The sequence below is a fragment of the Cyprinodon variegatus genome, unplaced genomic scaffold (genome assembly GCF_000732505.1).
Source record: "Cyprinodon variegatus isolate N-32 unplaced genomic scaffold, C_variegatus-1.0 Scaffold41, whole genome shotgun sequence".
In the NCBI taxonomy this organism is placed as follows: domain Eukaryota; kingdom Metazoa; phylum Chordata; class Actinopteri; order Cyprinodontiformes; family Cyprinodontidae; genus Cyprinodon; species Cyprinodon variegatus.
The window spans coordinates 49,309-63,410 of NW_015150494.1; the positions used below are offsets into that span (position 1 = coordinate 49,309).

Below are 14,102 nucleotides of genomic sequence, written 5' to 3' on the forward strand. Positions count from 1 at the left end.
GCCTATGAGAAAAAGGAGCAGCGCATGAACAGAACGAAACACACGCGAATCGAACTGCAACAGTCGAACCGAACGGTTCGGACGGTTTTCATAAACCGTCCCATCCCTAGCACATATAGGAGAGAGAAATAAGACCAGGCTAATTAGCAGCTGTGAACAGAGGCGTCTATAAAGGCACTATGGGAAAGGACAAACAAGAAGTACCTAAGAACTTAAATACAGTTAAAAAATAACCCATATAACATAAAATTGAAATAAAACCAATGAAAACTCAAAGATGAAACTTAAACAGAACCAAAACCATGACAAGGCCTGAAGCTCCACCAAAGAAAGGGAAAGGGATTAACGTTGATAGAAAAGCAGATGGATGTAAATCACAGTGTTCCTGTAAAGAACCCAGTTAGAGGCTGCTCTAATTAAAGAGCCAGACATTATTTCTCTCTAACCAGTTCAGACTGACTCCATGTGACTGTTCAGTTTTGTTGTCTTCACATTGAAAACGAGTATTTGTTCTGTTAGATTATCCTCAGAGAGAAAAATCATAAGTTTAAGGTTTCAGTGTGACCAAACAGCTCTGTGGCCTGTGAAGAATCCATCAAGGCTCTGAGCACAGTAACAGAACCAGCAGATCCCACAGAGAACACCAGTTTTCCCAATGCTTAAGGATTACATTTATGTTTCATGTGTTTTTAAACGGACGGATTATGTCTCATAGAAATCTGAAGCAGTAGGTTTAATGAATCGAATGTTGTGTCTCTGTCCTCATTGTTCCTGTAAGTTCTCCATCTGTCTCCATCAGCCCGGTTTCCAGGGAGGAGCAGGCGAGTGCTCAGGAGTTTTCCCCAGTCGCTGAGGGACCTGACGGCTATCCCCCCGACCACCTGATGGACCTGGACGGTCCGGGACGGGGACAGCGTCAGGGCGCTGAGACGCCGGCCTACCCCAAGCTGCAGGCCGGCAGCGGGGTGGGAGACCTCAACAAGAACCTGCTGATCCAGGCGTACAGCGCCGCCTCAGAGTCCTCGCAGCTCATCCACAGCGTCGGCCCGAGCAAGCTAGACATCTAAAAGGTATAGAAAGAAGCTCTTGGAGAGAAATACAGGAAAAAGCCCTGAAATAGGTTTAGTAATCCATGATTTGGTCTTTCGTGTCTCTTTCAGCCTGTTTTCAGGAGCTAAAACAGGAACACTATCACCTCCCTCTGCAACAACAGGCATCATTTCCACAAGACAAAGCTTAGCATCTGATTTTCATCCGTGTTACCAAACCACTCCCATGACCAGCAGAAGTCTGACTCAGAAAACACATTCTGACTCAGTTATGTCAATAATGTGAAGCTTATGTTTCTAGTAAGATAACTTTACAGGAACAAAGAAAAGAAGAAATTCTTCTGCTGTCTGTTAAATTGAACCTAGACCCAACGACGTATTTATGACATGAAACTTTAAAGTTCAGGTGTTCTACTTGTAAACGTTTAAATGGGTCCATCGCCTGCTGCAGAGGTCCTGATGAAGCCCGGTTGGCCACACCTGCATTGCCGCAAACATCAGCTTCTTAAAACCTTGTAAATAGACCAGACGGCAGGACGATAACGGGAAGAGGACGCCGCTCCGATGGACGCCGCTCTGTAAATCCTGTGTAGCATCTTTAAGCAGGACTAGATAGCTGTGTAGTTCAACAGTGTGTTTCTGACGGTTCCTGCGTGTTTATCCAGACGCTCCCTCATGAAGAGTTTCTCCCTGTCAGGTAAACAATCGTATAAACCCGCTGTAGCTGTAGCTTTGGTTTCGCTGCTGCTTCTCGTTCCAATCGATGGGCATTCGTAGACCTGCAGTGATTCCACGGCGGGGGAGGAAACAAAAAAAGAGCGGGAGGAAATGCTAAATGTGTTGTATTTTTATCTGCAGGATGAAGATGTAATTGTCTGGCACTGACTGTAACCACACAAGCTGCAGTTTATAGCGTGCACCTACAGTAGTTATGTTTCACATCAGCACCTCCAACTCCTGGACCTCACAGCTCATCACCTCTGAGGCCTTAAAACCTCTGTGCATCAACCGCCACAATCACTGCTCAAAGATCTATTTTCATCAGGAGGAGCCACAAGAAACAAAAACACAACATTATTAAACACTTGAAACTCTCTGTGATGATTTATTTAACTGTTCAGATAATTTACAAGCTGCTCAGACTTCCCCTTGAAGTTGAGGGCCTGCTTAAACCCTTGAGGGCTTAAGCAGGTCGTAATGTACATTTCTTTGTTGAGAGAACAAAGCCTTTACTTGCGCGTTTATTAACACTTCTCTCACACATTGGCTCCTCTTTCTCAAGATTTGCACATCAATCTCTGGTTTCTGATTAACCCAGAGGGTTTCCAGGAACCCCCATGTATAAACATAAAGGAGTTAGCATTTATCCTAATAATTAAACTCTGACACTGCAGCTTGGTGGAATATATCATTGTAGATGTGGTGCATGGATACTTGCAGAAAAAGAACAATAAATTTCATCAAACCATGTCTCAGTGAGCCTTATTATATACAGAGTTATAGTATAGTTATATATTTTTAGGTAAATTAAAGAGAGATTTCAGCGCTCTGTTATATTCATGGCTGATTCTCAAGGATTTGTTCTTTTCTTTTACAGTCAGCAATATCTAGGAAAAATTCACAAAAGCGAAGGAGAACTATATATCTGATAACTAAGATATAATAAGTCTACTTTCCTTACTTACTTTCTCTCCAAGAAAAACTTCCTGTTTTGTTTTGCTTTTTGATAAAGTAAAATGGAATACTAAGATACAAGCTAATTATTTTACCTACTTCTATGAAGAACGTTCTATGAAAAATGCAGCTTCCAACTGATATTGCAAACGATATCCAATCACATTCATTGCAGTCTTTGTTATCTCAAGCTTAAAAGACTGCAATGAATGGATGCAATATTGTGCAGTCTATCATATATCCATGCATTTAAAGGTTGATCTTTTTAGCCCATTAAAAGGAATTTTATTTTTTTTTATGCTCATAATTTATTTAGATCTTCGTGACAAAGGGGGTAAAACCTCAAAGAGTGATTGGGGTATTTTTAAGCTGGAAAACCGGAGAAGAGGGAGGAAAATATGATGGTAGATAGATTTTATAAAGAACAATACATAACTTTTAAAAATATCGAATACTAGCAGTGCCAATAAAGAAAAATAAACAGGTCAATAGATGAGCGGTTAGAGCTGCGTATTTTGGGATTCACCTTAGAGAGATAAGTAGGCACAGGCGTAACCTTCTGGTGGGCACATGTCCACTGGTGTGGACATCTACCTTGACCAGTGTTTTTCAGTACCAAATGTGAGTACTTTTGACTGCATTATAGTTGTCTTGTGTTGGTGTTTGCGGGATTTCTATCTATCTAATCTATCTATCTAATCTATCCATCTGGTTTTCTCCAGGTACTTTGGTTTTTCCTTTAAAAAAAAAACATTAATCTAAGGGGGCATTCTAAATATTCAACCTCAATGGGACGGGAACTTTAAAAGCAACAGGAGCCGTTCTTTTTATACCTGTTAATGGAAAGCTGTGTGTCTGCACCTTGAAGCTTTATATTTCTGGTTCTTTTTCCTGAAAAGAGATCACTCTGGACAAACTCTTTGAAAAACACTTTATATGTATCTGTAGTAAATAACCATGAGGTATGACAACAGATTCTGATAGAAATTATAATCTTACTCAGATCAAAAAAGTTGCTTAGAGTTACAGAAGGCAGCTGCTTACCAACCGGCCTCACATATAGTGAAGTTACCACGATTCACAGTTAGAGAAGCATTTTATACAAGTCCATTCTGCCACATCATTACATCATACATGTTAGCAGATGAGGAGACATCCATGGCTCCAGCCTTATCACAATATTACACTTTGCAAGCAGCTATATCTGCCCCTGGAGAGGGAGAAACAGCTCCTAAATGGTTACAAGCTGTCTTGGAAAATGAAAATCAAAAAACGTACACCTTCAGATAATGCTGGCCCCTGTCATTTCAGCAAGAGATAATGTGACCTTTGCAGCTGAACTGGAGGTCATCAATTAAAGATCTCGAAGAACTGTGTAGTATTCAATCTGAGGTACATATATCACTCAGGTGTATGTCAGGCCATAGACATTAGGAATCCAAACAAACTATCCTTGAAAATGCAACAACCTTAGAGATTTCACATTCAAGGATGAAAAAGTTTAACCCTTTGATAATTTATTTGAATTATTAGTAAACATAAATTGCTTCAAATGTTTCTCAGAATTTCTAAATCAGTAAATAGATGTATTTCATAAGAGTTTTATCCATTACAGATATTTTCAAGGTACAACGTATTAGGTAGTAGTAGGTATTAAGTAGAGGTGTAAATACTATTTAGATAAGTATGTTTGTCCAATAATCTATGAAGATCTAATGTATTATTAAAACTTGTGAAAAAACAAATGACTTTTTCTTAAAAAAACCCAATTACAACTGGAAAGATATTCATAGACTAGGTTAAAGCATAATAATAGAGTCATTTAGATGATTACATATATAAAGTATGCTATAAAGTTAATGATGTACAAAGAAGGACTCTGACTTGAAACCAGTGCCAACCAAGCTGGCCAATAAATGATTCTGAACCTTCTGTTTCAGTTTTTAGGAGCAACATTTTTTATTCTTTTTTCACAACAAATGAGATAAGAAAAACATGTAACAAACATTGCAGTCAAAGAATAATTAAAAATATAGCTTATTAAAAAATAAGAACATTAGAGCCATCAAATTACACCAAATAAAAATGTAAGTAACTATTCTGCATTTCTCTACATACTTCAGTCTGCTGAAATACTACATGGATGTAAAATAATTGCCATCATGGCTTTGTCAAGCTGCTGCCTCCCTAATACAAAGTGAATCCAGTAGAACTTTTTATTGCCTACCTGGAATGGGTGACAATAAATTGATAATACATTTTTGGCTCTCAAAATGGTAATGGTGCCCTATTTGTTTGTACCCGCCGATACTGATACCACCATTTTAGTGCCGGATCGGGGCCCCGCCTGATACTGGTATATGTGCAACATTAATGTTTACCCAATAAAATGGCCAAGCTAACCTGTTGTTCAAAAAATAACAATGGTCATCCACAGTTTGTATCTTTTTAGTAGCCAGAAATAAATGTTGAATAATTATAATTGCATACTTTTAAAGTTATGAGTAATAGGTAATTTAAGTGAGCTGCATGCCTGTTTTTTATGGTAAAGTAACACTTGCACTCCCAATTCTATTTTTTAATTCTACGTATATTCATTCAACAATTCAATTGATGGTTGAAATCATTTATTAGAAGCCCAACGATAAAATGTTTACAAGAGTTCCTTTTTAAAATTGTAAAAGAGCTCAAATAAAATTACTTTTCAGAATATTTAAATTATTTTAAAAAATAAAACATTGTTACTTTTATTTTGAAACAACCTCTGGCGGAAATGGCAACTCTCTGCTGCGTTAAATAGTACTCTTAAAATAATGAATAAGCATAAGACAGGGTGTTGTATTTGTGGGAAATTAGAAACTGTCCAACTTATTTTTTTAGAATGTAATAAATATACTCAGGAAAGAGAGATGTTGCGTAAAAAAGTTAGACAAGAACGGGTATTTTAGGAAGAATATAATAGTTTGTCTGATCCATACTCCATTCTGGAAGGTGGCGGTAATGCACCTATAAGTTGTTTTCCAACCGCCATTAAAAAAAAAAAAAGAAGAAGAAGAAGCTCTCTGCTGCGATTAGACGGTGGACCTGTACATGTAGCCATATTCTTGTTATGATAAACGGAATATTTAACACATTTAAGGATTGTGTTGATACATATTAAACGAAGGGATATATTCTTAGTTTATAGGCTGCTATAACCGTGTTTTGTCCTTTGTTGTGTACGCAGTGTTAGCCGTCGTAGCTTGACGTGGGCCCTGCTCCAAGGTAAGGCAATGGTTTAGCTGCTACCAAGCTAAATGTTTAAAGCTAACAAGGCCGCTCTGGTGTAGTTTTAAATGATTTTCTGGTAAAATGTCAAACTACTAGGTGATTGCATGATGTATTTCACTGTTGCATGATCTCACATCAGCTATAACCAATATTTGATTTGTTAACATTGCAAAAGATAAAACGAAACTGTTTACCCTTTTCCCTCGAGGAAAGGATCGTGTACTCGTAATTAAAGTTAGTACATTTATGTCTGTTGTTTAGTAACCTACCGATGAAACGAAATCACAAATTGTTTTACAAAAAATGTAGTTTAAACCTTTTTAAACCACCTAAGTTGATATTCCTATAAGTGTACACCTCCTCCATAACATGGGAAGAAATTAATTCACCTGCAAGTCTTAACTGTGTTTATTCCTCTCTTCATCAACAGCAAACTCTGTGGTTTTGGTCAAATTTGATCATTATTTGCCAAAGTTATCAGAGGGAAATCATATATTTTAGCCGCCTGATAGAATCCATTTCCCCATAACATGGGAAAAAAATAAACAAATCCAGTGAAACTGTCATTATTTTTCATATATTATGTTTAAAACATTTATTATTTTATATTTTTAAATGCAAAATAGTTGTTGGTTTGATTATCTTTATTTAATGTATTTTAATTCTCAATTCCAAATGTCTGCAATAGCATTGCTCCAGACATTTGGAATTAAGAAACATCTTCAAACTTGGAAAACAATGTCCAGTGGTTTTGGGAATTGTTAGATAAACATTTAAACAGAAAATATATTTCATAAATATCATCAAAGGGGGAACGGATTATATCAGGTGGCTAAAATATACGATTCCCCCCTCATAACTTTGGCAAATAATGATCAAATGTCACTAAATTCAGAGGATTTGTTGTTGATGAAGAGAGGAATAAACACAGTTAAAAATGTGCAGGTAAATTAATTTCTTCCCATGTTATGGAGGAGGAACGGATTATTTCAGGCAGCTGAAACATCAAGTCTCTCCTCCTCCCATATCTTTGGGAAGTAAAAACATCTGTTTCCAGATTCTCAAAAATTGTTTGTGTGATATCATGTAGTATACTAGGAATGTCCTTAATCCAGTAATCTGTCATATTTTACATTAGAACGGGATAAATCAGAAAGTCTACACTCTCATCTTTTCAGGAATATTTGTGTCCTGCTATCAGCCAGTTTTCATCCTCTGATATCAGCAACAAAAAATAATAAATACTCACTACTTGTTGGAAAACTGTGTTTGGTGACTGACTTTTATTTCTGTCAGGTTTAAGTGACAGAAGTTGGAAAAAGACGATTTTCTTGGCGTTTAAAATAACCAAAAAAGCTTTAAAGCACCTCGTCTATTTATTTATTTTACAATTTTGTAAACAACAGCTGCTGATTAAACTGGATGTTACAACCGTGACATGATTATAGCTGATTTTAGCGAGAAATCGATCAGACGCGTCGTGAAAATGGTCCCATCCGCCATGTCCGCCTCTCTGGCTTCAATGCGATTCCCGAAATAAGGGGAACAGAATTTCATACACCACCGGGACAAAGAACGTCTGGAAGTCAGTCAGAGTTTCACATCCCTGGAACATCAGTCTAGCAACAGCCATTGGTGAGAACTTCTTCTTCTGCACGGGAATGCTATGGGCTGCTTTCCTGCCTTTGCTGCCACCATCTGGTGAAATCCAGTACTGCACATTTTACTCAGATCAGCTCAGAAGCGAGATCCAGGGCTCTAGGGGAAACATCCGGGGCTGCTGCCCAAGTAGCCGCCCCCTAGATCCGCCACTGAGCTCACCAGAGCTATAGTTAAACTGACGAAGCCCACGTTCATGCCAGTTGGATGTTGTAGTACATTGGGTAAAAGTGTGTGTGGGGGGGGGATTAGGCAGAAATGCATAAGGCGAAGGAAAAACAAGGGATGAGGAAATGTAGAAAGAACGATTGGCTTATATAAGAAAAAGGAAAAAGCAATATATACATATCTTGATAAAACTTTTTGTTTAGGGAAAAAGGAAAAATGAAATATATACTATATATATTTTTTATTTTTAATAAGGTCAGTTTTGGCCCTCCATAACCAATTCAACCAAGATTCTTTTTGCTGAATAACATTTAAACAAGTTTTTTGTTTTATCTGTTTTTAATTAAATATATATAAATTATATGCTTTCCTCAGGTTGCGAACATGTCAAGATCAAGGTCGAGATCACCTCATTACAGGTACTTTCTCTCACTTAATTTATGCTAAACTGTTAGATTTTAAATAATTGATATTTTTAATTTTGCTGATTATAATTGTTTGTTTTCTGCTCTGTTATAGGAGGTTCCCCTGGGAGGAACCTGACTTTGATCCTCGGACAGTTGTTGACCAATTGGATGGCAATCCTCAGGACAGGGGCCACCATCCCAGAGAAGGTCCTGAAGATTTTAGGGATCCCTACTGGGAGGAAAGGTACCCAGAGGGTCCAAGAAGATCTCCTTTCCGGGATGACTTTCACTTTAGACACCAGCGACATTCAGACCATGAAGAGTTTCACAGATGGGCAGAGTCACCACCCCGTGATGCAATACCGTTAGAAGACCGGAGGTTTTCCCAGAGAGACGAAGGAGATTCTGATGCTGACAGACACAGAACGGAATTCAGGGATGACTTTTACAGGTTTGATGAAAGACGGGAGATACCTCCGACTCTCTTGCCAAGACTTAGGGGATCGTCAAACACTCAGAGGGTTTCGGCAGACCACCATACAAGGAAGGCCTGGGAGGGTCGGAGGAGTGAGGAGCAGGACAGGGATCATGGAAGACCCAGAGACTTTAGTCCTGGTATGAGGTCAGATGACCAGCGAGCTGAAGAAATGCTAAAAGAAGGAAGGTTCCCAGAGTATCCTAACAGAGGTAGACAAAGGGAGGGCTGGGATCCTGCTTTTAAAAGACCAAGACGAGAAATGGATTTCGTCGATCATCCTGGGTAAATCTTTGGGAAAACAGTCTGGACATGGGGATTAAAAAGGATTCTCACCTTTTCTTATTTTCCATAGTTGAAATCCTCACGATTTGATTCTCGTAGTTTTCACTAATGAATGTAATAGTTTTATCCTTCTTTCTCTCTAATCTGTGAAATGTTGAAGACAGTGCATGTTTCATCAAAGATCCTGTAGATGATCAGACGTTTCAGTCTTTAAACTCATCCCCCTTTTTATTCTGACGATCTAGATCTAATAGTGAACATAAAAGCAGATGTTTGTGTCTCCTTTGAACCATCTCACCTCCTCTTATGCCACCACAGGTACAGGGAGGAGAAGGACTTTGTGGATCGCGGTTACTCTGTGCACAGACCCAGAGGCGGGTTTAGAGACCGGACTCTGGGAAGCCTTCCCCGTGAAGACTCAGGACCTTTTGTTGGCGAACACGATCACAGTGTAGAACGTGGAAGGAATCAGCAGCAGTTCGAAAACTTTGAAGATCGCAGAAATGATCCTAACTTTGATCGTCAGAGAAGTCCCAGTTCAGCGGGTTCTTCCCAGGAGCATTTCAGGAAATCCACCAGCCGGCCTAGGGAGAACAGCAGAGGGAAACATTTTCAAAACGATTCCAGACATGGCAACTATCAGGAACCAAGGAGAAGTCCAAACACTATGAGATATGATCAGCAAGGAGGCCCTGAAAACTATCGAGGGAGGGGAAGGGAGCTTGACGACCAAGGTCCAAGAGGAAGAGCCGAACCCAACAGGAATCAACCGCGATACCAAGACCGTACCCAGGGTGGGCAGAGGCCAGACCACCACCCAATCAGAGATGATTATGAGAAGATCCCAAACTGGATAGATGAAGACAAAATCCAACAATGGAGACAAAGCAGGTCCAGAAGTCTGGAACAGAACTCGCCGAGGGACGACCTGCACCCCAAAAGGCCCCCTCAGAGGAACCAAGCGTGGAGTGATCGGCGACCTGATAACATGACGGTTATAACAAAGGAAACGCTCACCATCAATGTGGACATGAGCCGACCCCTTAGCAACAACAGGTAAGAGGAGCGTGCTGGGTGAGGGGTGAAAGTTCACATTTACTTTTTCCTCAAAGCAACACTACTAATGCTACGAGGGGGACGAGTTTAAATGTAGCTCTGATTGAATGGAGATCCCCATCATAGGGACTGCCAGGATGCTGCCTGTTCTGGTTTCTGTGCATCTGATCCAGATCTGAGTGACCATGATGATGATAATGAGAAAGAAAGTGAAGAAAATCTGGGTCCCTACCATCCTATAATCAGCGGCCAACAGTGATGACACATCAAATTTCCGTACTGGTGAGGAGCTGCCGTAGAACTCTTTAACTTCATCTCAGTAAGCCGAACAAGTCCAATAAAGGAGGTCTTTGGAAAACTGTGGGAAGAAGTAGATCAAGACTAGAAGTTCAGGATATTTCAGAACAAGGAGGACTGTGTCTGCCCCCTGAAACCGTAAACACTCTAAGACAATCTTTGGCTGTTAGGGTTTGTCAAGAGCTAGATTGCAGATTACACTTGAAGGCGAAGATGAAGTTTGATCACCCGACTGGTTGTTCCTTTGGACAAGAACCTTATTTGTCTCCCAACTTTTCCTCGCATAATCAAAGACTTTCTGCAGGGTTTTATGTTACCTTTCTCTGCTTTAAGCTGTCTGAAGATGAATTGTGTTCCATCGGTGAGACATAAGGTGCTCTTTTTTGCCAACACCCTAGAGGAAGCTCGTCCAAATGACTAATTCTGCTCTGATGGACTTTGCTGTTAGGCTGGCTAATGTTTAGCCAAGGATATGGGTTTAACAACCTCCCTGATGATGGCAGATGAAATAGCAGGTAACAAACATGATGCAGACCTAACACAGACCAAATGGGTCTGAAGTTGTTCCAAAGGAGTTCAGAAGATGAAACCCTGGAGAATGTTTCAGAGCGTACCATCAAACCCTGTCCTGACCTAGACTCAGAACCTGGACTCGTACTCAATGTAGTTTAAGAGAGAAACTGCTGTGGTGTTGTTCAATGAAGAATCTCAAGAACCTGAAGATTTGTTTTTTTCCATGGATATGAGGAGCTCTGGAGTAGTCTGTGTGAAAAAAAAAACATCTGGTTTGATGCCTTAAATATGTCCTTTAAACTCAAGCTGAAGATTGTTTTCCAGTGAAGCTGTGAGGAAGCGATGATGCGGCTGCTGTACCTGTTAAGATTGGGGAACCCGTTGGATAGAAACCATAGAGGTCTGATCGTCTCCAGAACCGATGAGAAGAAATGTCTAGTTGGATCACAAGAAAGAAAATGTAGAAGATTTTTGCTAAATTGGATGCAATTCAAACCCAGAAGATCCTATTAGATCAGAACCAAGCAACCAACTGCAGATTCCGATCACAGGAGTACTGGTTCCCCCCAGATGTTAACAGGCTGGGTCAGAACTACCCCAGTGTGCCCAGAATAAACACCTGAACATGGTAGAACCTTCTTCCTTATTCTGTTCATATAAACAGTGTCAGAAGTCAGCTCCTTTGGACTGAGGAGAGAACTGATCTGTGGAAAAAAAGCCAGATACAGATTTTGTTATGACCAAGTCAGGGCCTTTCCATGGAACTGAAACCGGCCCTTGCCGTCTGAAGCAAGAACCGGCCCTAGCCGCCTGAAGCAAGAACCGGCCCTTGCCGTCTGAAGCAAGAACCGGCCCTAGCCGTCTGAAGCAAGAACCGGCCCCATTTGAAGCCGGAATTAATCTATTGAACCAAAGTCAAAAAGTTTTTTACTCAGTCTCAGCCTCTGGTCTTAGAAGGACAACGAGGTAAAACCTGGTTTAGTTTGGACTGAATTTGTTAAAACTTGCTTCATACTGACTGGAGAACAAAACACATCTATTGTGATGGTGTCCCTAGAGTAGAAGAATGGTTGAAACGGGCCAGGACAGATTTCTGTCCGTCAAACCCGTCCCTAAATGTTTTCACTGCCAACGTCTGACTGAAAGGTATTTCAGGAAATGATACGATCCCATGGAACGATCATTAAAAACCAAATTCTTTTGTTTTTCTCTGGAAATTAAGACCTAGAAGTTTCTGTCTACAGTGGGGACACAGCAACCTGCTGATCTGTGGAGAAAAACAAGTCATGGCAGGAAGCTCATCCTGAGATCCTGAGTTTTAAAGGTGCATTTTGGAGTTAACACGTCATTAATCAGTGGATGTTTAATCTCATCAGAGCCACGAGTTAAAAGAATTTCTGTCAGAACACCCCCTGGAAAATCTGGATGTGAATAATCAAAATTATTGGCAGCTAGAAAAGCACTCGGAGAAAGCAGATCTTTTTTTTTTTTTTCAGCTTTCATTGTCATTACGCTGTCACAAGTACAGAGCAAAAAAACTCTGCATTTAACCCATCCCCTTGGGGAGCAGTGGGCTGCCATTGTGCAGCGTGGAGGCTGTGGAACCTCTGGATTCCAAGCGCAGTGCCTTAACCCCCTGGGCCACCACTCCCCTGTCAGTGCCAGTCCTCCACCCAGTACCCCATTTCCCGACATACTGAGACTTCCACCTTAAACTAATACCTATATTCACAGAATCTCTAAAAACAATTCCTGGATCCAGATGGTGATCCGGATCAAGACAAAAGTGAATTATTTGTTGCCAGTCAAAGTACACACCTCTAAAAATTTCAGCAAAATCCCTCAATAACTTTGTTTTAAGAGAAGACACCAATGAAATCATAACCTCCCTGACAGAGATAAAAATCCTAATTTCTGCATAAATTAGTGGAATTAAAGAGCCGTTTTTAGACCTGAAGAAAAAAACAAAGTTGGATATCGTTGCTGATATGGATGAAGCTAAAGCTCTCTGAGGAGGAAAGCTGATGTTTTGTTTAAATGGGAAAAGGACGTGACAATATCTGACTAAAGATCCTATCATTCTGAAACAGTCCAATAAAGTTTGACCCATCCAGAAAATCTCACTAAGATTCTTCTTTTGCTGCATTCCTCTGGACTCTTCTATCATGGCTGAAAAATGGTTAATGTGGACCAGCAGCTGAAATGAGATGCACCAAGATTTTGAGGTATTAATAGAAATGTGAACTTTCACCCTAACATGAGCTCAACAAGGGACTTAACTGTCCTTATAGCCTCTTTACGCTCAATTAGAAAATATGTACATGATTCTATAAGGGAAGAAGTCGAGCTTTAACAGCCCTTAGTTTGAGTTATTAAAGTCCTCCACCATTAAAGTTCTTTGAGGAAGCCATAAAAGGTGAGTCCATTGGTAAGGTAAGAGGTAAGCTTTTTGTTTCTGTTCAGTTTACAGTCACAGATAGTTTATGGATATAAAATAAAACGTTTCCATCAGAGTTGGTGTTTATAGACAAGACCTCTAATCCTTTGGCCTGATATTATGTTTATTTCTTTTTTTATTTTGGAGTTTTGTTTTACTTAGTTGTAATTCTGAGAACATCTAACTCTGCTAATCTGTAACATTTCAGATTGTTTTTTAAGAATGATTAAGATATCTAAAGGAAAACATGATCTAAAAGAGGAAATAATTTGGTTGGTGTGAAGTACAAACAGCATGTCCTTGGAGTCATGTGTTGCATTAGCTAGCCCGCGCTGATGGCTTTACTCTTCTTCTGCAGCCCCCTGTGCTACTCAACAGACAGACTGCTCTCCATGGACCTAGTCAACGCGGGCCGCACGCGGCAGGACTTCATGCCCCTGTTGGAGCACTCGGGGATGTACCGGGAGAAGGCTACACACACAGGGACTTTTGCCCAGGAAATCATCTCGTTGGTGCACTTTGTCAAAGGTTAATACATCACATATGCACTGTGAGCGGAGCGGAGAATAATTTGACATTGAAATTATATTTCACTATGACTTTAACTGAAGAGGGCTGGTCTTTTAAAAAAATTTTTGAACTTCCGTTTTCCTTTTTGTTTTTTTTTAAGTAACAAAGCGTTCTAAGCCAACCTGGCTGTTTGGGAAAGGTTTTAACTCCTTAAAATTAATCACAGGTTTTTCCCCACCTGGCAGCAGAAGCAATAAAGTTACCATAATAATAGAACATTAATTTTTTACATCACTGTGGAG

The 14,102-nt window shown here is 39.9% G+C and overlaps 2 protein-coding genes across 16 annotated transcripts in view; both read left to right on the plus strand.

Moving 5' to 3' along the window:
• map7d2 (MAP7 domain containing 2) overlaps nt 1-2,513 on the plus strand; it is a 26,729-nt gene extending 24,216 nt beyond the window's left edge. For 14 of the 15 annotated variants that reach the window (XM_015370099.1, XM_015370100.1, XM_015370103.1 and 11 more), the window contains 2 exons: nt 779-1,070; nt 1,161-2,513. In XM_015370099.1, the coding sequence (XP_015225585.1) occupies nt 779-1,067 (289 nt within the window). In that variant the 3' untranslated portion in view covers nt 1,068-1,070; nt 1,161-2,513. The remainder of the gene's footprint in view (nt 1-778; nt 1,071-1,160) is intronic. The other variant, XM_015370101.1, reaches the window with a different exon arrangement.
• A 3,242-nt stretch (nt 2,514-5,755) lies between these two features.
• LOC107081805 (uncharacterized protein CXorf23-like) overlaps nt 5,756-14,102 on the plus strand; it is a 12,565-nt gene continuing 4,218 nt past the window's right edge. The window contains exons 1-5 of the mRNA XM_015370064.1: nt 5,756-5,987; nt 8,196-8,239; nt 8,340-8,987; nt 9,306-10,043; nt 13,649-13,818. Of these exons, the coding sequence (XP_015225550.1) occupies nt 8,205-8,239; nt 8,340-8,987; nt 9,306-10,043; nt 13,649-13,818 (1,591 nt within the window). The 5' untranslated portion in view covers nt 5,756-5,987; nt 8,196-8,204. The remainder of the gene's footprint in view (nt 5,988-8,195; nt 8,240-8,339; nt 8,988-9,305; nt 10,044-13,648; nt 13,819-14,102) is intronic.